Source organism: Equus przewalskii, chromosome 19 (genome assembly GCF_037783145.1).
Source record: "Equus przewalskii isolate Varuska chromosome 19, EquPr2, whole genome shotgun sequence".
Classification (NCBI taxonomy): domain Eukaryota; kingdom Metazoa; phylum Chordata; class Mammalia; order Perissodactyla; family Equidae; genus Equus; species Equus przewalskii.
Window position 1 is genome coordinate 26,892,768 of NC_091849.1, and position 26,755 is coordinate 26,919,522.

Genomic DNA, 26,755 nt, shown 5'->3' on the forward strand with positions numbered 1-26,755 from the left:
CACGGCCTTCTTTGTATAAGAAGTAGTGAATGAAGAGGACATTTACAGTCTCATACTCATTCTTCTTATTACCCTCTGGTGTTCCTGCCATCGTTGTCGACCATGCCTGAACCTTCTAAGTCGGCCCCTGCTCCGAAGAAGGGCTCCAAGAAGGCGGTGACCAAGGCGCAGAAGAAGGACGGCAAGAAGCGCAAGCGCAGCCGCAAGGAGAGCTACTCCGTCTACGTGTACAAGGTGCTGAAGCAGGTCCACCCCGACACCGGCATCTCGTCCAAGGCCATGGGCATCATGAACTCGTTCGTCAACGACATCTTCGAGCGCATCGCGGGCGAGGCGTCGCGCCTGGCGCATTACAACAAGCGCTCGACCATCACCTCCAGGGAGATCCAGACGGCCGTGCGCCTGCTGCTGCCCGGGGAGCTGGCCAAGCACGCCGTGTCCGAGGGCACCAAGGCCGTCACCAAGTACACCAGCTCCAAGTGAGCCCGTCTGCAGCGGAGTGACTCGTCAAGCTAGGCCCACACCCCAAAGGCTCTTTTCAGAGCCACTCAGTATTCCAAAGAGAACTGGCACTCGCTTTTTACAGCGGTAAGTGTTTCTTATTTGCTACAGAGGAACCGTTTCCGCGTTTCCACATCTTGATCTTGTTCGAGTTTATTTTCACTACAATGTACGTGATGCAGCAACGCTCGAGACATTTATGAACAAGCATCACGTTCATTAGATAAATGTAGTAAAGAAAAACAATGTACCCTTTGTCCCCAAACAAAATCCGCTCACCTTTAAAAATGTTACCCTAGCAGAAGTTTTCGCCAGCAATTCCTTGAGCGCTGTCCTTCATTTTGCCGCGTGCCTGAACTAATGAAGCGCTTGGCACACTCTAAGAAACATACAGATCGTCTCAATTATTTGAGTTTACGTTTGGGGGCTGTGGTGGCTCTCTTCCCTTTCCCTGACTTTGTATTTGCCACATACTAACTTAGAAAGGCAGAAGAAAAAAAATGGAAGTGAACCCAATTTACGCGTCAGTCAGGCGCCGCGTTGACACCGAGAGCCAATCCAGACGCTGCGCGGGCAGTTTGAAATTAACCACCGATTTCCCTTTGCGAGTCTGTCCTAATTGGGAGAATTCTGGGAAGTGTGGCTTTGTGGTAGGAAATCTGCCATTTCACCCTCTCCTCATTTCTCTGAGTGAAATTCCCCTACGAAAGGGGTTAGGTTTTACTCGCTACCCTTTCTGTCAGGGTCTGCTGCATATTTTTCTCTCTGTGTGACTTGCATTTACTATTTCTCTATTAAGTGGAAGAAATTTTAAGAAACTGGGAAGTAGAGCAGGAGAAGGGCTGTTCCCTCACCCCCTCGCCAATTCAGGAAGTCAAAATCCATCTCCATTTTAAGCCCTCAGGAATGGCATATTTAAAACTATTGGGTTTTTGCCGGAAAACGGCATGGAAACGCTTCCACGTTGAACCGTATCAGCTGAAGGTTTTTGACGATACCTTTTATCCAGTTACAACACTCCACTGATAATTTCACTCTGAGGTGTTTACATGAGAATATTGTGTGCACACGCAACAGGAGACATACAAAATGGAGTAGCGTTATTCTTAACAGCAAAATAGAAGCAACCACACGTTCATGGCCAAAAGAACAAACACATTTATTGAGGTATATTCACACAATGGGATATCATATAGCAGAGAAAATAATTGAAATACACAGTACTTGGCTGAATTTCAGAAACATAAATCTCAGAAGTTTCATATATAACATTTTATAAAGCTCAAAAATAGAACCAAAGTATCTGTTAAAGAGAACTTCATGAATAAATTTTTTAAAATATCAGGCAGTGGGTACCTCAGGGATAAAGGCAGAGCAAGGGGATAGGGAAAAAACAGTAAATACGCCGACATTCTAGATTTGGGATTAGCAGTTCTATCATGAGTGTTTTATGTACTTTGCTTTATACTTTAAGTGGACGTTACATGGATTCCCTTTATGTATCAGATACTGTGCTGAAAAATAGAATAGAGAGGGAAACAACCTGTGTATAGAAACAACTTCTAGGCATCGTATATTTGTCAAAAAGGAAAGTTCATACGTGAGAACCTAATAGTGTTTCTCTAGATAATATTAACATTCTTTTAAAGAGTAGGAGAAAAGGAAGACAGAGGTCATTAAAATGGCCTGTGGACTTAAAACACTCAAGATTTTGGCTACAGTTAGAGTCAGTAGCTGCCCCCTCCAGCTCCTCCAGCTCCTCTAGCTCTTGTAAACTTCCTGTTTATACAGCTTCTCAAAATCTCTGTGACAGCTCCCTGATGGCGGTGTGTATATATACATGTGCATGTGTGTATTTTGTATATATTTTATGTATTTAAATATATATGTATGTATATCCCTCCCTCAATTCTGTTAGAAGAGAAATTATACTTTTTCATTTATGTATCTTCTCTCCTACCATGTCCCTCTCAAGATATTTGAGGACAGTATACTCGCCATACATTTGGGGTTTTTTTCATCACTACTTTTCAGAGTACATGTGCCTTTGATCCTGTCCATTCATCCATTAATTCAGATCATTGGCAGAAAATTCTGATATTGTTTTGTTTTACAGAATGAGGAAACAGCAGATGAAATTCAGGAGAGGAAATGGGAAGAGCATTTAGAGAGATTAAGTTACCTAAACACATTCTCCAGGCCCAGGATATATATATATATATATTTTCTCCATATAGTCATATATATATATATATAGGTATTCATATATACATATATTCACATATATATATAAGTTTGGTCTATCAGAGAGTGCTTGATGACTTGGAATTGTCAGCGGGGAAGATGTCTAGAAGAATATGAAGGAGGGGCCGGCTAAAGCCTGTGGGCAGAATAGAAAGGAGCATGCAGAAGAAATTGGTGGCCCCTCTATACAAGGTTTACATGTCAAGTTCATTACACTCCAGTAGTTAGAAAGTTAAAATTTCTAAAAGAGAGGGTGAGAAAAATTTAAAAAAAAAACTCAAAGCTAGATTTTGTGGGTTATTTGCACCTTGGTGAGCTAAGGTAAGGGTCTAACCCTTTGTTGCTGAAGTTATCTTGATTAATTTATGCCATCATTGATCAGCCTTGGGAAATTGATTTGAGCTAATCCAAACCTGGATGTCACTTTATTGTTTTACACTGGGGTTTATACTTAGTATCTTCAAGAATTCATGTGATTTGCCCCAAATAATTTTAGGTCAATTATTTTTTTTCCCTAAAGAACAATTTATAGAACAGAAAGGGAACTGATTGGAGCATAGAAATAGATCAGAGACTCTGAAGGACAGTTTTTCCAAGTTATGTCACCTGAAAATGGCCTTTGTTCAGCCTAGAGAAATTTATGTTTTTGTCATTGGAAACAGCACTTCCTTCCACGGAGATTGTTCAAAATGTACTGACAAAGCTTAACTCTTTTTTTACTCCTGTCTAGATTCCATGTAGTTTACCATCCTTCAGTTATGACATTATATTGGGCACTTTAATTTGGCTACCACTTATCTTAGTTACATTTTAGATTCCCTGATGCGGAACACGCACGCATCTCATCCTCCAAAAATATCCAAACCTTCTCAAATGGGTATTGCTTCTACAGATGACTAGTTTATCCATTTCCTAACACCTTTTAACTTCTATTTCAGAGGTTCACCTTTTCTGATATTGTCACTAAATCATAAAAATGCTGCCTGTTGGGAGACTTCGTGAAGTAAAGAAGAGGTGTGGTAGTAAAAAACAAACAAATTAACAAAAACACAAGGAAATTTTTCCAGACCTGAATAGTGATAAAAAATTTCTATCAGGGGCTGGCCCCGTGGCTGAGTGGTTAAGTTCGCGCGCTCCGCTGCAGGCGGCCCAGTGTTTCGTTAGTTCGAATCCTGGGCGCGGACATGGCACTGCTCATCAGACCACGCTGAGGCAGCGTCCCACATGCCACAAGTAGAAGAACCCACAACGAAGAATACACAACTATGTACCGGGGGGCTTTGGGGAGAAAAAGGAAAAAAAAAAATTTCTATCAACTCCTATAGAGTTGAACACTCACATAAGTATTCCTAGGGGTCAATGATGTGACTGATTCAAATTAAGGGTTTATTAAGGGCCTAAAAATGCAAAGAACAATGCTAAGAACTAGATGGGGATAGACTCTGAGGACAAATAACCCCACCCACTGCAGGTTTGTAACAATTCCCACACCTGATAGAAGGAAGAATAACTTAAGAGCCTCAGCCAAAGGTCTGTGTTTACATTAGAAATAAGCAATTATTTTTGATGGAGAAATTGTGAAAAGCTGTAAGGTTACACTGGGATGCCAAGGATATTAATTTGAGGCGAACCTTTAAATTTCAAGACCCAAGGGCAGAGACTCAGGCCAGGTCCTAGTGCAGCCATTTGGAGAAGCAGTGGGGGTTGCAACCTGTGTTCATGGATGACCTGTGAGGTCAATGCTTAATGTAGTTTATTAAACAATACTATCCAGCAGTGTGCTCCTTGATATTCACCCAAAGGAGTTGAAGCTTGTGTACATGCAAAACCTGCACGTGGATGTTTATAGCAGCTTTATTCATAATTACCAAAACTTGGAAGCAACAAAGATGTCCTTCAGTAGGTGAATGGATAAATATTAACTGTGGTGCATTCAGACAATGGAGTATCATTCAGTGCTAAAAAGAAATGAGATGTGAAGCCATGAGAAGACATGGAGGAACTTTAAATGTATATTAGTAGTGGAAGAAACCAATCTGAAAATGCTACATACTATATGATTCCAACTGTATGATATGTTGAGAAAGGCAAAAACTATAGAGGCAGTGAAAAGATCAATGGTTACTAGGCGTTTGGGGGGAGGGAGAGATGAATTGGTGGAGAATAGATTTTTAGGGCAGTGAAAATATTCTATATGAGAGGCCAGCCCCATGGCCGAGTGGTTAAGTTGGCGCACTCTATTTCCTGCGGCCCAGGGTTTCGCTGGTTTGGATCCTGGGGGCGGACATGGCACCACTCATCAGGCCACGTTGAGGTGGCATCCCACGTGCCACAACAAGAAGGACCTACAAGTGAAAATACACAACTATGCACTGAGGAGATTTGGGGATTAAAAAGCAGAAAAAAAAAAAAGAAGATTGGCAACAGTTGTTAGCTCAGGTGTCAATCTTTAGAAAAAAAATTCTATATGATACTATAATGATGGATACATTTCATTATACATTTGTCCAAACCACAGAATGTACAACACTAAGAGGGAAGCTTAATGTATTATGAACTTTGGGAGATTGTGATGTGTCAGCGTAGGTCCATCAGTTATAACAAATGTACCATCGTGGTGAGAGATGTTGATAATGAGGGAGGCTATGCATATGTGGGGACAAAAAGTATATGGGAAATCTCTGTACCTTCCTCTTAATTTTGCTGTGAACCTAAAATAAAGTCTTAAAAAAAAAGGCAAAGATAAAGCAACATATAGTTGTTTATGCATTTCTTACGTATTTAGCTAGTTGACTTCTGAACTATCTTGTCACTCAAGAACAACAAAACATATGCTATTCTACCAATTGACCACTTGATGCCAAATTTCCTGTTTGTTCAAACTGCCTATGAAAATATATAGGTGACTTAATATGTTTAATTTGCCATATGGCAAGATGTAAATGACTGCCTACCGTGAAAAGTCTCTCAAGGCTAAGGTCTTGAGACCGGGGAAGAGGCACACTACTTTGAATCTTCGTCTCACATTCAGATTGAATAGGTCTGGACTATATCTTTTTGGAAACTGTATTTATAATTTATTTATAATTATTTATAATATATAATATTATATAAAATGTATATTATATCAAAGTAATGAATATTAATTATCTCAATAAATTAATTAAATTGATAGTTCAATCAAATCAATTAATGTAACAGTTAAATTATTAATTAATGTGCTTATTAAAATAAATAATATTCCTTTATAATTTGTTTATAATTCCAAATTTCTGAATTTTTATATTAGACATGACTTTAAAAAGAATAATTTTAACATATGTTATAATAAAACATAGAAACAAAATATTTCCCAGAGGATTTCCTCAGATGCTTAGAATGAAGAACAGATCCATTAATAAATTGACATTTTTGATGTGTTTTAATTCTTTAAAAATGATTTTTTATATCATGTCTGCTTTAATTGTGAAAGCAATACAGAGTATAAAATTGAGAGTATAAGGATGGCCTATTCATGCAAATATTCAGGATCAGCATAGAACTAAATGTTTGATGATGGTGAGTGTCTGAAGTTCCCGCGCTTGTCTAACAAAAAGAAAACTATCAAGTTGCACTTTAATTAATATTAGGGGTATGTATATGTGATGTAAATATGGAGCTGCATCTAAAATATGTTATAATCCAAATATACCAGTGTCTTTTACCAGTTGGTTCTTGTGAAACAGTGTTTTGAGAATATGGAACCATATAAAATTCTCCCACTCAAATTTGAAAGATACCATTGTATAAATGTAACACCAGCCTTTTAAAAATAATTCTTTATTAATTTGATTTCACTGTAGCTTCATCTTAATTTACTTGTTTGTTTCCAACATTTTTAACTGACGTCTTGAAAATAAATCAGTGGAATATTAAGGTATTCTGTATGTGTTAATGTATTTGTATTTGGCAAAAGCCTTAAGAAATTGAAATTCAATGCTGCCTGCAATTAAAATCATTATGAGTGCATATGTGCTTATATATGTGCATATATTTATGATGTATATAATATATACATATAAAATATGTATTATTTGTAGACATATACACTAAAATATTTTATATTATAATTTTTACAAAATTCTTATTCCAAGAAGGTGCCAAAAAACACAGAGGCATAGTCTGTCCAGTCTCCAAATACTTCATGCTCATGGTACAGAACAGTAGGGAGAAGGGGAGTATAGATAGATCCTATCCTTCCAAATTTTAGCTATATAGTCCATGAAGCAAAATGCACTTTATGCATTCAAACATACACTGAAATATAGATATTATACATATATTTTACATATACATATTTAGTGGAATTAATGGAATAATCAGAAACAGGACACTCAAGGCCTTTGTATTTTTTGGTGTCCTCTTGGAGTAAGAGTGGTTAGAAATGTTAAAATTCCATTTTTTAGAAATAACTGGTGTGCAGATGATAATGACAGGGAGAATCATTTGGAACTATACATTGAAAAAAAACCCCACCATAGTAAGAGTATTCTCATATTTATTAGCTGTGGACTATATTAATTTTTGCAAAAGCTCAAAGTGGAATATTATGGCAATGGTTTTGGGGGGTTTTTTCTCCCCAAAGCCCCAGTACATAGTTGTATATCCTAGTTGTATGTCCTTCTGGTTCTATGTGTGATGCTGCCACAGCATGGCTTGACGAGTGGTGTGTAGGTCTGCACCCAGGATCCAAACTGGAGAACCCAGGGCCCCCAAGTGAGCACTGGAACTTAACAGCTACACCACTGGGCTAGCCCATCAAAGTGGAATATTAAAATTCTTAATGTATCATGAGAATTCTTTTAATATGTACCTGGATAAGAGTCCATTGTATGCTTTCTAAAATTTTTTCGAAGCTGTTAGCTCAGGAAGAAAAATGAGTTAGATTAAAAAAGTATTTTATGCTAGGACAAGATAAAAAACTTTCAGTGTAAAGGGTAACATGCACTTAGCCTTTACAAACAGTATTTTTAATCTGTCATTAAAGTGGTCTCAAAGTCCCCTGAGCTAGCTGGGTACATCAGCACTCGTGCAGAATAATCGAACATAAACCCTGCTATGGAGATTTCTCTCTCTGTGCAAGAAGCTAAAGTCCTTGAAGAGGAACTGATTACAAGTTTTGAGGCAAGGGAATTCCCGATGAGTCTAGGACATCATACTGACTGAAAGCAAGGATGATCTCAGATCTCTGGATTAACAATAAAAAGAGTTAGAGCAATAGGGGCCGGCCCAGTGGTGGAGTAGTTAAATTAACAGGCTCTGCTTCCGTGCCCGGGGATTCCCGTATTCCGGGCACAGACCTAGCACCACTTGCCAAGGCACGCTGTGGCGCCTCTCACATAAAATAGAGGAATATTGGCCCTGAGCTAACATCTGTTGCCAATCTTCCATACAAAAAAAAAAAAAAAGAGCAGGAGAGAGGCAAGAAAGACTGAAAGAATCCCCACTGTGTAAGTAGTGCTAATCTGAGAATTAAGATTAAACAGAAAAATCGCTGTTAATTGGAATAGATTCAGCATGTAAAAAGCCAAGAATCCATGATAACAATCAATTGGAACAAATACTATGATGAACTGAATATGAAGTTCACACTGCACATCTCACAATTCATCTTTTCCCAGGTCATTGATCCCTACATGGCTGAGATCAGCATCATGCGCCCCAGAGAGCACCCATTCTCTCGCTATTAAGATTCTGTTGTACTTACATTAGCGAAAGCTCCACCTCCTGCAGTCCTATAGATCAAGGCTCAAAAAAGAGCTCCCTGAGAAACCCACTGATGCTTCACTCACTGAAATTTCATTTCAGAAGAGCAAATTTCAGTTTAATGACTGCCTTTGTTGGGAATCCAAACTCTAATTCCTGAGGCATTCTCAAATTATCCTGTGTATCAGCTTCTGACACAGCCACCCCAATGGTACCACCAACAATATGGTTACTAAATAAATAAATGAAAGGTTTGCTTTCTTTTTTGTCCTAAAGGCAGTGATTCTCAAACTGTGGTCTGGGGACCCTGAAAGTCCCTGAGACCCTTTTGGTGGATCTGTGAGGAGAAAATTGTTTTCATAATTATCTTGAAACTTACTTTCCTTTTCCACTGTCATTTTCACTTGACAGTTATATTGCAACAGATTGAATGCAGAAACAAATACAAGAATCTTTTTCTTTTATTAAGCCAGACATTAAAGATATTTGCAAAATGTAAAACAATGCTACTCTTCTTACTAAATCTTTTGTTATTTTGAAAAATATAGCTATCTTTGTAGAATAGATATGTTAAAATGGCTTTATTATTGTAATTTTAAAATGAACTGATAAATATTTTCCGAGTTTTAATTTCTAATAAGGTGAATGTCAATAGCTATAACCTGTGGAAACACAATGTCTTTGGATCCTCAGCACTTTTTAAGAGTGTAAATGGGTCATGAGACTGGACAGTTTGAGAGCTTCTGCCTTAGGGTATGTCACACTAGGAATGCTGGAACTACTGTTTTTTAAAAGTATTTGGAACATTCCTTCCTGTGTGCTTATGTTGCCATCTGGATACACAGATCCATTTGCTTCATTTTGCTGTTTATGTTTGAGGATTGGGTTTTTAAAATTTGGTTTTATTATTACATAAAATATTCTACGTAGTCCCAAGGTCAACTTTTCATACTATGGTTTATCTTTCCATTGTTTGTTAATTATAAGCAATATATGCATGTATTCTTAACAGCCCTCTATTAGATAAACAGTAACATCTTACACACCATTTTCTCTAACGTGCTTTTTTCACTGACAATATATATCTTGAAGATCATTCCATAACAGCATATGAAGCTTTTCCTTCTGTCTTATTTTCCAGCTGCATAATACTCTGGGTTTTCTTCTTTTTCCGATTCTTGGCTCTGTAATTCTTCATTCTCTTGATAGCTGCCTGATCCCTTCAATCAGATTGTTTTGTAGTTGTTTTAAGCGTTAGGGTTGATTTGAGTTGTCTAGTCTACCATTACTGGAAATATAATCAATAGTATAGTAGTCATTAACATGCTTTTTGAACGTCAGCACCTAAATTTCTCTAGGACTTCCAATCCTTAAAATCTTTAAAATGCAGTTGTATAAAATTGATATGGGCCGGTACAGTCATTCCCTCTGGTCCAGGGATGGATTCCTCATGTACTAACTCAAGTTCTCACTAATGATGCTCAAGTTAGCAAATCAGTTGCCATGGTGAGTTAGTTGTGAATGACCAAAGAAAAGAGATGGCCAATTGAATGTAAATAAATAACTGGTCATAGGACTAGAGGAAGAGACTAAACACTATACTGTTGAGTCAAGAAGTCATGTTTATAAATTTAAAGAAATCAGTAACTTTTATAGTTAAAGTGTCTGTGAAGTACAAAGTTTAAAAACACAGAGATTAATTCCACCACCTTATTGGTAAAGGAAATAGGATGTACCTAAAAAAGTATATGTCATATTTGAGTCAAATTTCTTGAAGTATAGGCATTTCATTCTGGCTCTATATTTTTGCAGGGTCCACACCAAGGAGCTTAACATTCAACCACTCAAACATCTTCACCTCACCAACTAGGACATTTTTATCTGCTAATCACATCTTTCTTCCTTGAACTTTCACTTCCACCCTGTTTTCTACAATTACATCCACCACTTCTTGCACTAAGACGATTCTTCTCAAGCCATCAGAACACTGAGTTCATCAGAGAGCTAAGAGTGACATCTACAATGGCTTCACCAGTTCTGCCGCCCTGATGATCCTCTAATGTGTTTTTGTTGGATTGGAAAATCTAGATGGAGGGAAATCTTTGAATACCGTCCTGACTTCTTAAGTTGGGATGCCTAGTTCTTCAGCTGTATCAACCTGCAGTAGTTGCTTACTCCCACCCACAGACTTCTACAAGCTACAAACCATAATTTAAATAACTTTTCACTTGTAATTTGATGGAGTTAAGAACTATAGAAGAATACATACAAATTCGTCTGCACTGTGCCCTGCTGCTCCAGTATCCCTGCCGTCAGTTCATTCTCTGCAGGAAGGTGATGAATGGCCTGCAATAGACCTTTAAGGCTGCTATCATTCTGTATCTATTTTATAGATGAATAAACTGATGCACAGAAAAGGGGAGTACTTTGTCTAAGTAGCTGGAGGATCAATGACAGAGTCTGTTTATGAACCTCATGGCAGTGACCTTCACTGTAAAAATGATAGATTCTGTGGTCTGTTGTTATACCATCAAACTAAATTCTTTTGAAATAAATGGAGATGAGCTGTTCATATTTGTTTTAATAGCACAAATAAGATGCCATTCTTTACTTAAAAAATGTTTTTCCTCCTTTTGTTCCCAAGGACAGGAAAAAAATAAAATGGAAACTTTTTCTTGGGGAACTCTGGTCAAATTCTCTTTGGAGGGTCATATAACTCCTCCCTATCATCATACAATTAATAATGTTTTCCTTTCCTGAGGGCAACAAGCATGTATAGCAAAGTCTCCCTGTTGAATATTGTACTGAAATTAAGATAAACTAAAATCTATATGTAACTTTTCCAAAAGTTAACGTTCAAAAATTGCAATCACATAGTGCTTGCAGACACCCTGTATATCATTTGTCTGAAATGTGTGCCAATTTGCAGCTAAATCGTGCTGCCAAAGAGCAGAGAGAAACTTGCCCAATGGATGGAGTTATTATTATTTTATTATTATTATTATTATTATTATTATTATTGGTGGGGAAGATTGGCCCTGTGCTAACATCTGTGCCCACCTTCCTCTATTTTTTGTATGTGGGCTGCCACCACAGCACGGCTTGATGAGCGGTGTGTGGGTCCACACCCAGGATCTGAAACTGCAAACTCCGGGATGGAGTGTACGAACTTAACCACTACACCACCGGGCCAGGCCCCTGAATGGAGCTACTAGTATATCTCACATCTAACCGTAATTTCTGCCTTCAAGGCTGTCATGAAATAGACCATGAGAGTCATCTCTCTGAAGCAGCAGCCCCAATGGGAAGACCCTCTATGCTCTCGCTCCCAGAGGGTAGCGGTCCAGATTTGCGCACGTGAAGACTAAAAGGTATCACTGTAGATGACACACGAATGTTGTTTAATTATTTTCAATAGATTTTTTTGAAATAGCAGTTTAAACATTAACTTTTCCTTATTCTTAGTTCCTCTTGTCAGTCTCATTGCTTTTTGTCAAAGAACCAAAGCTAGGCCTAGTCCAGAGCACCCCTGATTTCTATGGCTATTCTACTTAAAGGAAGGCAGCTGATACGGGGTGAATTATATCCATGCCGCCCCTACATTTTTATGTTGAAGTTCTAACCACAGTGCCACAGTAACTGTATTTGGGAATAGAGTCTTTAAAGAGGTAATTAAATTAAAATGAGGTCTTGAGGGTGGGCCCTTCTCCAATATGAAAAGTGTCCTTTAAAGAAAAGGACATTTGGGCATAGGCATGTACAGAGGGAAGACATGCGAAGACAGAGGGAGAAGATGGCCGTCTGTAAGCCAAGGAGAGAGGCCTGGAGCAGATCCTTCCCGCACAGCCTTCAGAAGGAAGCAAACCTGCTGGCTCCTTGATGTCGAACTTCTAGCCTCCAGAACTGTGAGAAAATAAATTCCTATTGTTGAAGCCACCCAGTCTGGGGTAACTTGCTGTGGCAGCCATAGCAAACTAATATAGCAGCCAACACATTAATATAATGTGACATTCTGAATCATCTGTCTGTTTGTCTGTAAACCTAAGATACTGCTAGTACTTGCCTCATTGGATTGGAAAAATAAATTAGAGAACGTACAGTGTCTAGAAGATAGTACACACTTAATAAATGCCAGCTGATAAAGTTATTTTTCATCCATATTCCAAAAGCAAGATGTAAGCGCTGTACAGTTTTTTCCTTGAGGGCAGATCCTTAAGTGCAGAGCCATACTGTAAACTCTGATGTTCAGTAGTCCCACAAATAGCAATGTATTAGAGAAAACTGAATCAAGAATTTCCAGATGTATAGGGCAATAAGCAAGAGAAAAACAAGAATGAGAATAAAATACTGAAAATATAAAAACTGGGTAGAGCACCAAAGCAGGTCATTCTGATAGTCCACATTAATAAAGAAGCTACTCAAGCAGCCTAAACAGATGGAAGGAGCACAGGCCCTGGAAACTCTTTGGAGACTGATGCTCTACTCCATGGTTGCTGGCTGGGTATCTTGGAAAATTTAACGAGCCTGTGATTCTCTTGATTTTCTGCAAAATGGAGCCAATAATAAGGCCCCAGTTTTCTCAGAAGGACTTTATGAGATGATGTACACTGCTTCCGAGCACGTTCTTGGACCTGGATGAGGTTCCTATGTGAAAGTTACTACGAAAAAGGCATTGTATAGATTTTTTTCTTTCAAGAAAATAAGTATTTGTTAAATAGTGTGAGAAATAAAAATAAGTATAATTTTTATGTGTTCCACCACAATGTGAGCTTCTCTGGGTTGTATATTTTTATATTTCCTGAGTTAGGCATATAATAGTGGCTCAATTAAATAATACATTAATTAAACTGGCATTTTCCCAGATCTGTATGAAGTACCACTGGGGGCATGGGAAATTGTTGTAAGTAGTATGTGGACTTTGGTATTTGTTTTTGTTTTTGTTTTTAAAAGATTTTATTTTTTTTTTTTCCTTTTTCTCCCCAAAGCCCCCCGGTAGGTAGTTGTATATTCTTCGTTGTGGGTCCTTCTAGTTGTGGCATGTGGGACACTGCCTCAGCGTGGTTTGATGAGCAGTGCCATCTCCGCGCCCAGGATTCAGGCCAACGAAACACTGGGCCGCCTGCTGCCGAGCGCACGAACTTAACCACTCAGCCCTGGGGCTAGTCCCCGGACTTTGGTGTTTGAAATGTTGCAACAGAGAGTGAATATATCATTCTCTTTCCTACTCTATTTAAATCTTCAAGTAACTGGAGAAGAGCCAGTTTCGTGCTGAGGGTCTTTAAGGCCTGACTATCATGTTTTAACACCTCCTCACCCCCCTTTTCTAACTGTATGACAAAGAACGACTCTCAGGCTCAAAGTAGTAGGCAGCAAACAGCATAAAACTGGCATTAAATAATATGTATATTTTAAAAATATTGTTTTACATTGACCTTCTGTTTATGGTCAGAGGTAGAAATTTTCCACTAGAGTAGGGATGTAAAGTTGTCTTTTAAAATAAATTGATTTCATCTTCTAAAGAGTATATTTAAAGAAAAATCTTAAGTAAATAATAGTATGGATTGTACCTAGATATAACAAAAAGAAAAAAATTTGTAAAAGTGGCACTCAAATGACTCAAGTGTGAACACTACTGAATAAAACAATGTAAGCAATGTCAAAACAGTACATAGCAAAATGATACTATGATGACATTTTATATTTCTAAATAAATTATATATCTAGATATGGTATATAAATATATAAATTATATCTTATTAATATAATGCTAATTATATTAGATAATATAGAAAATTTATATATTATAAATATATAAGTGAAGTTATATGAAATATAATATTGTGTATATAAGTAATAATAATAACATAACATTAAACTATATTTAATATTAACTGCTGTAAGAATTTGGAGAAGTAAATATTATTCTGGAACATGGCAATCAGGAAAGTTTCTTGGAGGAGGTTCAACCTGGGAAGAAGGGCTTGACTGGGACTGGAGCTCCCTCCCAAGGTCCAAGAAAAGGCTCTCTCATATGGCTGTTGGCTGGAGGCTTCAGTCCTCACCATGTGGGCATCTCCGTAGGGTTACTTACGACAAGGGCTGGCTTCCTTCTCCTTCCTCAGGAGCAAGTGATCCAAGACAGAGTGTGAGGGATGAAGATGGAAGTCTCTTATTTAACCTTGGAAGTGACGTGCCATCACTTCTGCCATATTTTGTTGGCTAACCCTAGTACAATGTGGGAAGGGCTACACAAAGGCACAAATATCAGAAGGCAGGATGTCACTGGGCGACCTTAGAGGCTACTTCCAATGGTTGGCACAGTGTTCCTCTCCACCCCCATAGCCATTAGCATTATCTGAGGAGTTTCAAATAGACTAGATGCCCAGGCCTCTCTCCTGATCAATTAAATTACAATCTCTGAGGTGGAAGCAAGGCAATGACATATTTTTTTCCAAAGTTCTACCACCAATGAACCACTGGATGCAAGAGGAATGAGAAACTGGGAATATGTAACTGATCCAGTGAGAGCGGTCATTTGATTATTAGCTAGTTTTATGGACAATGTACCATGACAAGAAATATGAGAGATTTTGCTCTCTTGGCTTGAGACAAGGTGGAAATAAGGTCAGCCAGAAAAAGTTAAAGAAAAAAGTGGCAGAAAAGTTAAAATTCAGGAGTGGACATACGTATTAAATGGTGGGCATGGCATTTAGTATTTGAAAGACAGTCTTATTTGCCAGAGGCCCTCGGTTTGTGTGGTCCCTGGTGACCCCAGCTGGAAGCAGGTTCAAAATTGGTGATTTTCCCACAAGAATTTGCTCAGTTCAGGAGGCTGTGGAGAAGGATACTGTTCTGGAACAAAAAGTAAATATTGTGAGTAAAGGGCCTAGAGCTCATATCTGTAGGAAAGGGTCTGGTAATTCTCTGGGGTCCCTGATGCCCTGACTTAACCTAGGAATCCTCCTTTCCTCTAACCTCCCTAGGAGGTTTTAGCCAAGAAGCAAAATGATGCTCACACACAGAGCACCTTGCATGTTGTCCCTTTGAAGTCCTTAATCATGGGTTGAGATGAGTCACAGCTGATCACCCCAAATCCACAGCTTTCTGCAGCTACTAAGAATTTGAAATATATCACAATAAAATCCAAAGCCATTATTCTGTCATATAGGGTCCTACACATTCTGGAAAGCCCCCTTCCTACCTCAGTTACCCCACCTCCAACAACTTTCTTCCTTGCTCCCTCCATTCCAGCCACATTGGCCACCTGCTGTGCCTTGACTAAAACCAGGTATTCCTCACCCCTCAACACTGCCACCTCCCCACTTCAGATATACCACAGAGCTTCTTTACTTGTTCCTTCTTCTTTCTGCCTAGAATAATCTTCCCCAATGGCACACTCCCTCATCTCATAGGTGTTAAAATTTCACCTTTTTGATGAGCATTCTGTGATTATATTATTTAAAGGGGAAAACACAAAACCACTCCCTATCTTCATTTTATGCTCTGTCTTCCTCCCAAACATTTAATATCTTCTCACACTCTTTTTGTTATGTGTTCGTCTGTTCCCATATTGACATATCAGAGAAAATAAACTCTATGAATCCATGACTCTTTTTCTGTTTAGTTCACTGCTATAATTCCGGTGCCTAGAGAAGTTTCTGGGAAATAATATGTAGCCAACAAATATTTACTGAATTTAAAAATGAACTAGGAAACAACTATAGTCAACACTGTATGGGCTGAACTTTGAGATTCAGTTCGATGAGTAAGTGAAAATGTCCTAACCCTTTCAAATACTAAATAAATGTATAAGATTCATTTTTAATATATAAAAATATATTTGTGCATAATAATCCACAATTCTTAAAGCGCTCACAAAGCATTTTCACCCATTCTCCCAATAGTCATGTGACTATGAATTGCTGTTATCTCCAATTTACTGATACTGAAAATGGGTTTCAGAGAAGTCAAAATGCTGGCCTCTTGAAGTAAGTAGCCAAATATTTTAGGAATTGGTCTCCTAATTTCAAAACTGGGTACCACTATAGGTCTCATAGACCAACCATAATAGAGGAGATAGGTAATGTCAGTTAAAAAAGCATTGGCATAGCGGTTAAGTTCACGTGCTCCATTTCCACAACCTGCGGTTCAGGCAGTGCAGATTCTGGTTTCGGACCTACACACTGCTCATCAATCCATGCTTTGGCAGCATCCCACATACAAAGTAGAAGAAGATTGGCACCGATGTTAGCTCAGGGACAATCTTCAAGCAAAAAGAGGAAGATTGGCAACATATGTTAACTCAGGGCAATCTTCCTCACCAAAGGAAAAAAAAGGATTATAAAACAAAAACAAAAATGTTAAGTATTATAAGAAGACTATTTAGAAATAAATTACACTTCTGAAATTATTAGGTCTAATGGAGATGAAATTGCAAAGATACGGGAAAGAGAGGGAGGTCCCAGTTTGCACATAGGCAAGGTGTATGGATGTGGAAGAGGTTGAAACAGGAAACAGGAAAGAAAAAACTCTAGAGAAGCTTCAAGAAGGGAAACAAATGCAAACTGGAATAATCAGGGAAGATTTCAGAGGATATTAGATTTGGGGTTGGCTTTGAAGGAAAGACAGGATTTGGATGGTAGACGAACAGGGACTTTACATCAAGAGAACAGCTCTAAGGTACATTTCAGGAAATAATTGTACCTTTGTGAGCCTAATTTAGTTGATTTCTTCACTGCATCAGTAATAGTAGTAATTTTATATTCGATATTGATTGATGTAGTAAGGAAATGGACTAATATTAAACCTCATTACTATTATCCAAGTGTTTCCAGCCACTTTATCAAGGCTGGAGGGAAGACAGCCACAGTCTGTGTCAGTGGATTTGGTTTCTTAACTCTGTCTTTTGCTCTCTGAGCTCAAAGAGTTCAGCCAAAATTTTGTGCTTTTTATTCACACAAGCCCTTCTAGGGCCTACTGTCCTTTAATGGAAAAAGATTGAGTAATAGCTAGAAAGACAATAAAGATGCTGGACTTTAAGATCTTAATATCTGATGGTCTCTAGAGTCGTAGGGACTTGTATTCCCACATTGATTCTTGAACAAGCTCTAAAACACCTGCCTAAACATGGGAGATTGTGCTTCCCTCGGGGGGAAAATGCCCTCCTGCCACTCTCTCTCTTTCTTAGTTCAAAAAGATTGCCATTTCATTTAGAATGTCTCCCTTATTATAGAAAAAAAAAAAAAGGTGAGGGGGGGAATACAATGAAATGTATCATGGAGTTGACTTGACTCAGAAAAGAAACTGACCTACATTTTAAAACTTTTTTCCCAAGAAAAATTTTGACCATGTAAAAATCAGTGTACAGAAATGCCATCCTGAAAAGTGGTGAAACATTAAAAGGCAAGTGAAGGGGTCGGCCCAGTGGCATAGTGGTTAAGCTCTTGTGCTCCTCTTCGGTGGCCCTGGATTCACAGGTTCAGATCCTGACCGAGGAATGAGCGCCGCTGGTCAAGCCATGCTGTGGCAGCATCGCACACAAACGGAGGAAGATGGGCACAGATGTTAGCTCAGTGACAATCTTCCTCAAGCAAAAAGAGGATTGGCAACAGGTATTAGCTCAGGGCCAATCTTCCTCATACACACACAAAAAAAGCCAGGAAGCACAAGGATAAAATTTTTTAAAAGTATACTAATTATTACTGGTGTGATATTCAGGGCATCCTACTGTTGGTGGGTAGAGATGAAAAATGGTGGTGTAACCTGTAAAGGAAGTAGATGTTCATCCAATGATTTTCACTAAGAGTTGTTAGGGGTTTTTTTTTTTCACATGAAAGAGCATTTGAAATCTTTTAGCCACAAATTTAATCAGTGACTCTCAGCACTGAGTCTGGATACTAAGTGAAATAAGCACAACAAAATTCACTTTGGATTTGATCTTTGTAATGCACACAAAAAAATCTTACTTAAAACACACAAGACCAAAAATTAACTTTTGTACAAAATTAGGAACAATAAAGGGTTCGGATTAAGACCTGCCTTTGTCTTCCTCTAAAACGGGATAAACTGGGTGCCAGTTCTCTTTAGAAAGCGTGGATGGCTCTGAAAAGAGCCTTTGGGTTGTGGGTAGTTGCCGGCAGGCTCACTTGGAGCTGGTGTACTTGGTGACGGCCTTGGTGCCCTCCGACACGGCGTGCTTGGCCAGCTCCCCGGGCAGCAGCAGGCGCACGGCCGTCTGGATTTCCCTGGAGGTGATGGTCGAGCGCTTGTTGTAATGCGCCAGGCGCGACGCCTCGCCCGCGATGCGCTCGAAGATGTCGTTGACGAACGAGTTCATGATGCCCATGGCCTTGGACGAGATGCCGGTGTCGGGGTGGACCTGCTTCAGCACCTTGTACACGTAGATGGAGTAGCTCTCCTTGCGGCTGCGCTTGCGCTTCTTGCCGTCCTTCTTCTGGACTTTGGTCACCGCCTTCTTGGAGCCCTTCTTCGGGGCAGGGGCAGACTTGGCGGGCTCTGGCATGACGAAAAGCAACTGCCAAAGACACGGAAAAGTAAGGAAGAATGAGTGTGGCGTGGTAGGTATCCCCTTTATTTACAGTTTCTTATGCAAATAGGGTGATTGACAAAATCACGTGTCTGATTGGTGGTGAAATCTGGATGACGTCACATATTTGTCCAATGAAAATAAAGTATTTCAAAACCACAGTTCCATTGGTTTAAGTGAAACCGTAAGTTTAGCCAATGACACAGCTTCCTTTTCGCGCCCAGTAAAGACTATAAGTGTTGCAGCTTTGAGTGGTTTAATTCAGATTATACTTTCTCTGCTTAGTGCTGTTCAACGATGTCTGGACGAGGCAAGCAGGGCGGCAAAGCTCGCGCCAAGGCCAAGACCCGCTCTTCTCGGGCCGGGCTGCAGTTCCCCGTGGGCCGAGTGCACCGCCTGCTCCGCAAGGGCAACTACGCCGAGCGGGTCGGGGCCGGCGCGCCGGTGTACCTGGCGGCGGTGCTGGAGTACCTGACGGCCGAGATCCTGGAGCTGGCGGGCAACGCGGCCCGCGACAACAAGAAGACGCGCATCATCCCGCGCCACCTGCAGCTGGCCATCCGCAACGACGAGGAGCTCAACAAGCTGCTGGGCAAAGTGACCATCGCGCAGGGCGGTGTGCTGCCCAACATCCAGGCCGTGCTGCTGCCCAAGAAGACCGAGAGCCACCACAAAGCCAAGGGCAAGTAAGGCCTCAGTAACAACCTCTTCCGAACCAAAGGCTCTTTTCAGAGCCACCTACTATTTCTACAGAAGAGCTGGGACAATAGTTTCACTTAATCTGGTTGTCACTGTTGACTGGGAGAAGGAAATCGTTTCTTCTACAAGTTTAGCAAGTAATTTTAAGGAGTAACTTTTCATATTCAGATTTTACATGCCATGTTAGGATTCTTGGATCCCTACTATAGTGCTTTCCTTGGAGCGTCTGCAAAAAACAGGAATTTTGTTAGGAAAGAACAGTATTAGGCCCTGAAATGGGTAAGGGTAGTTAGAAGTTGGTATTTATCTTGATTACTGCAATAGACTTTAAAAGTCAAAGAAAAATGACCAACACGTAATGTTTTGTTGAGCTTACAATTTATGTGTCCAAGCACTAAATTCAATTTTACATATCCGTTCAGAAAAAGCAAAATTCAGTATATACCTCCACAGCTGTACCAGCTAACTTTCTATTCTGTGTCGATTTAGTTTTAAAATATTAAATGCACCATAGCGTTCACGTATAGGATATTTGCCCCTCTCCTCCCCTGGTTAGATCTTGTGGCTTATATGGATGCATATACTGCCAGTCAATCACCTAAAGTAGTATATTAACTGGCATTTAGGTGGCACATATATCTAAGTAGGACTGCCGATTGGGCAGGAATTGCCCAATGGTAACGCGGCGCGGGATTTTCAAATTTCAGCCTCTCCCTTGTTACGCACCGAGAATTCAAACATCTTAAAAAGCGACCGTCACCGACTCATACAAGATTTCTGGGACAGTTTTACAGGGGGTGCCACTGGCAACGGCTCCTAACTCCTATGGGTTTAGGATTTAAACGCCTGAACTTTGCTTACTATGCCATTAGCGAACATCAACAGTTTCGCTTTAAAACGACCACAAGCAAGAGAAAAGCTGCGAATACCTATGTCACGTCAAGAAAAAAAATGTACTGTTTCACAGCTCTTGTGTAAACCGGTGAGAACGTGACAATGATTGCATAGGTGACTCAGTGCACAGCTATTTTCGGAGACCTCTGGGTGGCTCTGAAAAGAGCCTTTGGGGTTTTGTCAGTCCTAAACGCCGACTACCTACTTCTTCTTGGGAGCCGCCTTCTTCGCCTTTGCAGCTTTGGGCTTGGCTGCCTTAGGCTTCGAGGCTTTGGGCTTCGCCGCCTTCGGCTTCACTGCCTTGGGTTTGGCGGGGCTCTTGGCAGCCTTCTTCGGCTTGGCGGCAGCTTTGGCCTTCTTGGGGCTCTTAGCCACTTTCTTGACACCAGCGGCCGCGGGCTTCTTGGCCTTCTTGGGGGTCTTCTTCACAGCTTTCTTGGCTCCCGCGGCCTTCTTGGGCTTCTTAGGGGTGGCCCCTGCGGGCTTTTTGGCTTTTGCTGCCCCCGCCTTCTTGGTCTTGGGTTTCGCCTCCCCGGAAGCCGCCTTCTTGTTGAGCTTGAAGGAGCCCGAAGCGCCGGTGCCCTTGGTCTGCACCAGGGTGCCCTTGCTCACCAGGCTCCTGAGGCCCAACTTGATGCGGCTGTTGTTCTTCTCCACGTCGTAGCCGCCAGCCGCGAGGGCTTTCTTCAGTGCAGCCAAAGACAGGCCATTGCGCTCCTTGGAGGCGGCCACCGCCTTAGTGATCAGCTCAGAGACTGGAGGCCCGGTAGCCTTGCGCTTAGCCGCGCCACCGCTCGCGGATTTCTTGGCTGCCTTCTTCTTGGCAGGAGACTTCTCCACCGGCGCCGGGGCAGCCGTCTCAGCAGGAGCGGTTTCCGACATAGTGATGAGAGTACCCGCTAGAGGAAGAGAGATTCAAAATCCAAAGAGCAAGTTTTGCAATGCTGTAGTGCTCGGGCCCGGGACTTATATAAGCCGGTGCTGCCCTGTGATTGGTGGAGCGGCCAATCCACCGCCCTCAGGCAGCCGCCTCTCCCGGTTGGACTCCCAAATTGTGTTTCTTAGTCCCCAAAATTTGATTAAATGCTGAAAATAATAGTACAAAATTTGAGGCTTTGAAGCTCCAAAGGAGGAAAACAGCCTTCAGGTTCACGTATTTGTTTGTGTTTTCATGAGTCACGCGCAGTTGATGAGAGATATTTTTAAAAATCCCTTCAGCTTTTCATATGAATCCACCTGGCTTCAGGCATCGCGCTAGTTAGTTGCACGTTGCGATAAATTTCTATTAAGTATCAAGCGAACGTTTTTTAAAAGGATTTGTCCCTAAATTAGGCCTTTGATTTTTGCAGGAGGAAAGACACTAGGCTACTTGGTTTGGGCATAAACTTTGTTTCAAACTGTAGCAAGTAACACAGGCATAGGGTGGCTGGTTGCCTACAGCTCCAAGTTAACCACATAGACCTTACTTTAAAAACCGGTTCTGCCTCCTGGGAGTTTCCACATGCCAATGTCTTTAGAGAATAGTATTTTGTAGCCTGGAAAAGTTCAATTGCCAGAGTGATTTCTTCCACTTTGCAGCAGGAAGAATAGAAATTGCTTTGGCTTCAGGATCTGAAGACTTGGATTCAAATTCAAACTTAAATTCGGTATGTTTTTGATTGAGATGCTTTGTCCCTTTAGTTCCTATGTAAATCCATTAAATAAGGATGAAAAATGCTTAGCCCAGATAATGCGCTTTAGAAAAACTCTGAAACCTTCTTCCAGTAGCCCTCAAGAGCACAAACTGTTTAGATGACATGGGACTTTGTCAGGTTTTCAAGGTGCTCTTCCCAACGCTCTCACTCAAACTCCTTGCCTCCATCAACACTGAACAAATTGCACCGTTAGGAATACCCTCTTTTGTAAACAACCAGAAGACATCAACGTGGATTTTTTTTATGTGCTTAAGTGAAGATAGATGTGTATTTTAGAAAAATAATTGACTACTGACTATGAGAAGGGTGGATTGGGTATTGAAGGACAGGAGGTTATATACAGAGGTTCTGAAGAATTCAGGAAAACGCTAACATCTGAGGGAGTTGAGGCAACAATCATAAGTTGGAATGGAGAGTGAAGTTTGCTATTTATTTGGGGGTGGGATGGAGAATGGACAGGATTTTGTGCCTGGACAACAGTAGATGAGGTAATAGCTAGGATCTCTAATGCAATCAGCAGTCAGTGCTTCCCTGTGAAAAACTGTTAACCAACACACTCCATCTTCTCTCCAGGAGCTCCTGGAGTTGAAATTTTATTTAACCATGGCCAAATCTGGACGGTGGCTTGTTTTTGTATGACCCTCAAGCTAAGAATGATTTTTATATTTTAAAATTGTGTTAGAAAAGAAAGATGTGGCAGAGACCATATGTGGCCTGCAAAACCTAACTAAACTATTTACTATCTGCCCCTTTTGCTGTATTTTGAACTCCTCCATGTAGACACAGTTGATATATTGCTACAGATTTGCCTTTTTCAGAACAATGCAAATTGAGAACTAAAAGATTTTAACAAGAAAATGTTCTGATCAAGCATTTCCTCTGTTTTTATCACAAACCTTTCAGAAGCTCCGGAGAGAAAAAAACCCTCCATGTTTAAGGGGCAGGAGAGGGTTATAACAATAAGAACTAACACTCACTGAGCATTTACTAAGTGCCAGGAACTAACCTAAGATGCTCTACAAGTTTCAATTAGTCACATTCTACAGCTGTACCAGCTTAGTCCCAGAAAGAGGATGAGTAATTTGCCAAAGCCTATACGGCTAGTAATTGGCAGCTCTGAGTTTGAACCTAGAACACCTGGCCTCAGCTCTGTTATGATGGTGAGATCCTAGAAGGGGTGGAGAGAGACAAGCATCTTTGAAGCTTGGAAGGGGCGGCATCATATTGTCCCCACACCTAACAGCCAGCCACTAAAGGAGCTCTAAATTAGTCTGTAGGCTTCTGGCTCCATGGATCAGAACCATTTTGCTGAATCAGGTCCAAGAGTTTCCAAAATGCTTCTCTGGAAGGGCAAATATGAACATAGGGGAAAGAAAGGCAGGCCCAGGTGGCTGACCTGCCTGCAAACACTCAGGAGAAAACTTGCCTTCACATAACTGCTACCTCCTGGAGTTAGGATGAGTACCCCAAAAAGGTAAACAGCAAAATGAGGCAATGATAGCCATACATGAAAAGCAAGTGAAGAGACTTTTTAAAAAGCTGAACATTTTGGACAACATTAATAAGGACTCCAATTTGGTTAGAAAACCTAAAATTTAAGTGTGCAAACAATGAAAAACTTTAAAATGACATCTTTAATTCCGTTTTATTCTCTATTTGGAGAAAAACATCTAAAATATGAAAATCCAACTTCCTAAACTGACAGACACATTTTGAAAACACTTGGGCAAATTTTTTGTTTTTTTTTTTTAGCTAATGGGAGCTCATTTTGCAGTCGACAACCTGCAAGTCAAAGCATCCAGGCCTTTGTGGGCCCACCATGTACCGTATAATCAGACACATGCAGAGCCCAGAACAAATGCTTTATTAAACATTACAAAGCAACAAAAAAGCTACCAAATTTTTTAAACACTCATGACAATACTTGTTCTATTTCTTAGTGTCACAGAAAAGATTAAGAGATACATTTTAAGTCAAATTACAGGGATATTTTGGCAAAATTAAGCTACACTTGTCATTTGCACCATTATCCACAGTAAGTTGAACTACAACTTTCCTAAAGGCATGAGTCCCCTTCCCTTCAGTAACTTCGTGTAGCCCAGTGTTTATGAAATGGTTGTACCATTTTAAGAATGCTTATCCAGAAAACAGCTCCTCACTGCGCAGAGTATGAGCAAGGAGTTCCCATGGAATGAAGTTGTTGGGTTTACACAATACACAGCCACCTCCACAGGCTATTCTCCCAAGTAACTGAACCCACAATAACTATCCCATCAAAACACTTCGCATTTTCTTTCATATGGGGCCACTGCATGTTGTTCAGAACAGCTCCTTTTTGGTGACAACTGAGGGGCTCTGAAAAGAGCCTTTTGGTAGACATGTCAAATTAGCACTAGGAAAGCTTAAGCTCTTTCTCCGCGGATGCGGCGCGCGAGCTGGATGTCCTTGGGCATGATGGTGACGCGCTTGGCGTGGATGGCGCACAGGTTGGTGTCCTCGAAGAGCCCCACCAGGTAGGCCTCGCACGCCTCCTGCAGCGCCATCACGGCCGAGCTCTGGAAGCGCAGGTCGGTCTTGAAGTCCTGCGCGATCTCGCGCACCAGGCGCTGGAAGGGCAGCTTGCGGATCAGCAGCTCGGTGGACTTCTGGTAGCGGCGGATCTCGCGCAGGGCCACCGTGCCGGGCCGGTAGCGGTGGGGCTTCTTCACGCCGCCCGTGGCCGGCGCGCTCTTGCGGGCCGCCTTGGTGGCCAGCTGCTTGCGGGGCGCCTTGCCGCCGGTGGACTTGCGAGCTGTCTGCTTTGTGCGAGCCATAGTGAAGCAGAGCCAACTACTTAGCACTAATGAGAGTAAGAGCGAGCCGTCCCAGTATTTATAATGCCCCTCGCGTTCTGATTCGACAGCAGACTGCTGCCTCACCCTGCCCCGCCCACAGAATTGGTTCTTGGTTTAATTCAGTAAAGAAAGGAAGCATTTTCCCGCCTCGACTTCACCTAAGATAATGTGCAAAGTATCTTCCTGGCTTTTTAAAAAGCCTCTAGGATGCATCAAGATTCTCAAGAAAATGTTGTCTTCAGAATCTGAAAGTACCTTGCACTAATTTTAAACGAAAGGTTTCATGACTGGATTCTTGACAAAAAGACATAACATGAAAGGGAACTGAGAATGTTACATGAAAGCATTGAAGCGGCTTGAAATTCTAGCCACTATGAGCTACGCCAGTATTCTGAAATTTCAGAGTGCTTAGGAACCAAAGCTTACTAAAACAAGGGTTAAGCAACTTTTACCTTTAAAAAGTCATAGCATTTTAGGCAGAGGGCCGTATTGTCTTTACTCTGCCCTTGCCACTGTAGCGCGAATGTTGTCGACAGTAAATATGAGCTCGCCTGTCGCTTAATCATTGTAAAAACAGGTAGCGTATGTTTAACATTGGCTGGATAACGTCACTTTGCTAGGTGATGAAGATGCTGGAGGGGCGGGGGCTGAGGTGGGAGGCTACCGAAACGCAAGCCGTTTTATGGACATTACTATTACAGATCATAAATTCCCGGAAAACAGCAACCCGAAGCTGTTGCCTGCTGAAAAACGGAGCACTTGAAAAATGCCTACAGCTCTTTAACAGATCTTGTGGGTGGCCCTAAGAAGGGCCTTTGAGTAGCAAAACAGTGAGTTAAGACAAATTTAGCCGCCGAAGCCGTAGAGGGTGCGCCCCTGGCGCTTGAGCGCGTAGACCACGTCCATAGCGGTGACCGTCTTGCGCTTGGCGTGCTCGGTGTAGGTGACCGCGTCCCGGATGACGTTCTCCAGGAAGACCTTGAGCACCCCGCGAGTCTCCTCGTAGATGAGGCCGGAGATGCGCTTGACGCCGCCGCGTCTGGCCAGGCGCCGGATGGCGGGCTTGGTGATGCCCTGGATGTTGTCCCGCAGCACCTTACGGTGGCGCTTGGCGCCTCCTTTGCCCAGACCCTTGCCGCCTTTACCACGACCTGACATGTCTGCAGCTGACGCAAATACAACCTTTCAAGACTCTGCAGCAGTGTTTTATATAGTGGTATGTCGGACCTGTTTGAGAACTGCCCCGAGCCAGCTATATCCGCTCAGTGAATTCACAGACCCGAAGCCCTGCCCATGTTTTCAGGAAAAATGGAAAGGGCGGTGCTTAAACTCTGGCCCAAAGACATGCCTAATTAAAAATTTCTGTCTAATTTCTCCCCCTACAGTGTTTTGCGCTTTCCCACTGCTGGAAGCCATTCCTTTGTCTGGGTCAGGCCTTGCTGTCTGTTTTGTTCCTGTCACCTCTTAGAATCGATTGCTCTAGCGCCTTGTGGCTGCTGAAATTGAGTGGCCCATCGAGAGCTGTGATTACAGGCATTTGGGAGCGTTTGTGAAACCTTCTCGTATGCAAAGTGCCTTTGTATAATCTCGATTAGCCT

General features: G+C 41.2%; 6 protein-coding genes across 6 annotated transcripts in view; 2 read left to right on the plus strand and 4 right to left on the minus strand.

The window, feature by feature from the left end:
• The window catches only part of LOC103565456 (histone H2A type 1-like), a 47,701-nt gene that overhangs the window by 8,040 nt on the left and 12,906 nt on the right, over positions 1-26,755 (plus strand). Inside the window, exon 3 of the mRNA XM_008541500.2 lies at positions 19,322-19,722. Coding sequence (XP_008539722.2) covers positions 19,322-19,722 — 401 coding nt within the window. The remainder of the gene's footprint in view (positions 1-19,321; positions 19,723-26,755) is intronic.
• On the plus strand, positions 14-11,060 carry LOC103565449 (histone H2B type 1-N). Its single transcript, XM_008541494.2, has 2 exons — positions 14-588; positions 10,303-11,060. The coding sequence occupies exon 1, from the start codon at positions 103-105 to the stop codon at positions 481-483; it is 381 nt and encodes a 126-aa protein (XP_008539716.2). The 5' UTR covers positions 14-102; the 3' UTR covers positions 484-588; positions 10,303-11,060.
• On the minus strand, positions 18,583-19,331 carry LOC103565458 (histone H2B type 2-E). The gene has a single exon (XM_008541501.2). It carries the CDS (start codon positions 19,010-19,012, stop codon positions 18,632-18,634), a length of 381 nt encoding a protein of 126 aa, XP_008539723.2. The 5' UTR covers positions 19,013-19,331; the 3' UTR covers positions 18,583-18,631.
• H1-5 (H1.5 linker histone, cluster member) lies at positions 20,777-21,566 on the minus strand. Its single transcript, XM_070585307.1, has one exon. The coding sequence runs from the start codon at positions 21,509-21,511 to the stop codon at positions 20,831-20,833; it is 681 nt and encodes a 226-aa protein (XP_070441408.1). The 5' UTR covers positions 21,512-21,566; the 3' UTR covers positions 20,777-20,830.
• LOC103565451 (histone H3.1) lies at positions 24,670-25,136 on the minus strand. The gene has a single exon (XM_008541498.2). The coding sequence runs from the start codon at positions 25,134-25,136 to the stop codon at positions 24,726-24,728; it is 411 nt and encodes a 136-aa protein (XP_008539720.1). The 3' UTR covers positions 24,670-24,725.
• LOC139077438 (histone H4) lies at positions 25,024-26,315 on the minus strand. Its single transcript, XM_070585371.1, has one exon. It carries the CDS (start codon positions 26,313-26,315, stop codon positions 26,004-26,006), a length of 312 nt encoding a protein of 103 aa, XP_070441472.1. The 3' UTR covers positions 25,024-26,003.

What these genes read in the sequence shown, in the direction of transcription:
- LOC139077438 (XM_070585371.1), bottom strand. Translation starts at nt 26,315, where the DNA reads ATGTCAGGTCGTGGTAAAGGCGGCAAGGGTCTGGGCAAAGGAGGCGCC.
- LOC103565458 (XM_008541501.2), bottom strand. Translation starts at nt 19,012, where the DNA reads ATGCCAGAGCCCGCCAAGTCTGCCCCTGCCCCGAAGAAGGGCTCCAAG.
- LOC103565449 (XM_008541494.2), top strand. Translation starts at nt 103, where the DNA reads ATGCCTGAACCTTCTAAGTCGGCCCCTGCTCCGAAGAAGGGCTCCAAG.
- H1-5 (XM_070585307.1), bottom strand. Translation starts at nt 21,511, where the DNA reads ATGTCGGAAACCGCTCCTGCTGAGACGGCTGCCCCGGCGCCGGTGGAG.
- LOC103565451 (XM_008541498.2), bottom strand. Translation starts at nt 25,136, where the DNA reads ATGGCTCGCACAAAGCAGACAGCTCGCAAGTCCACCGGCGGCAAGGCG.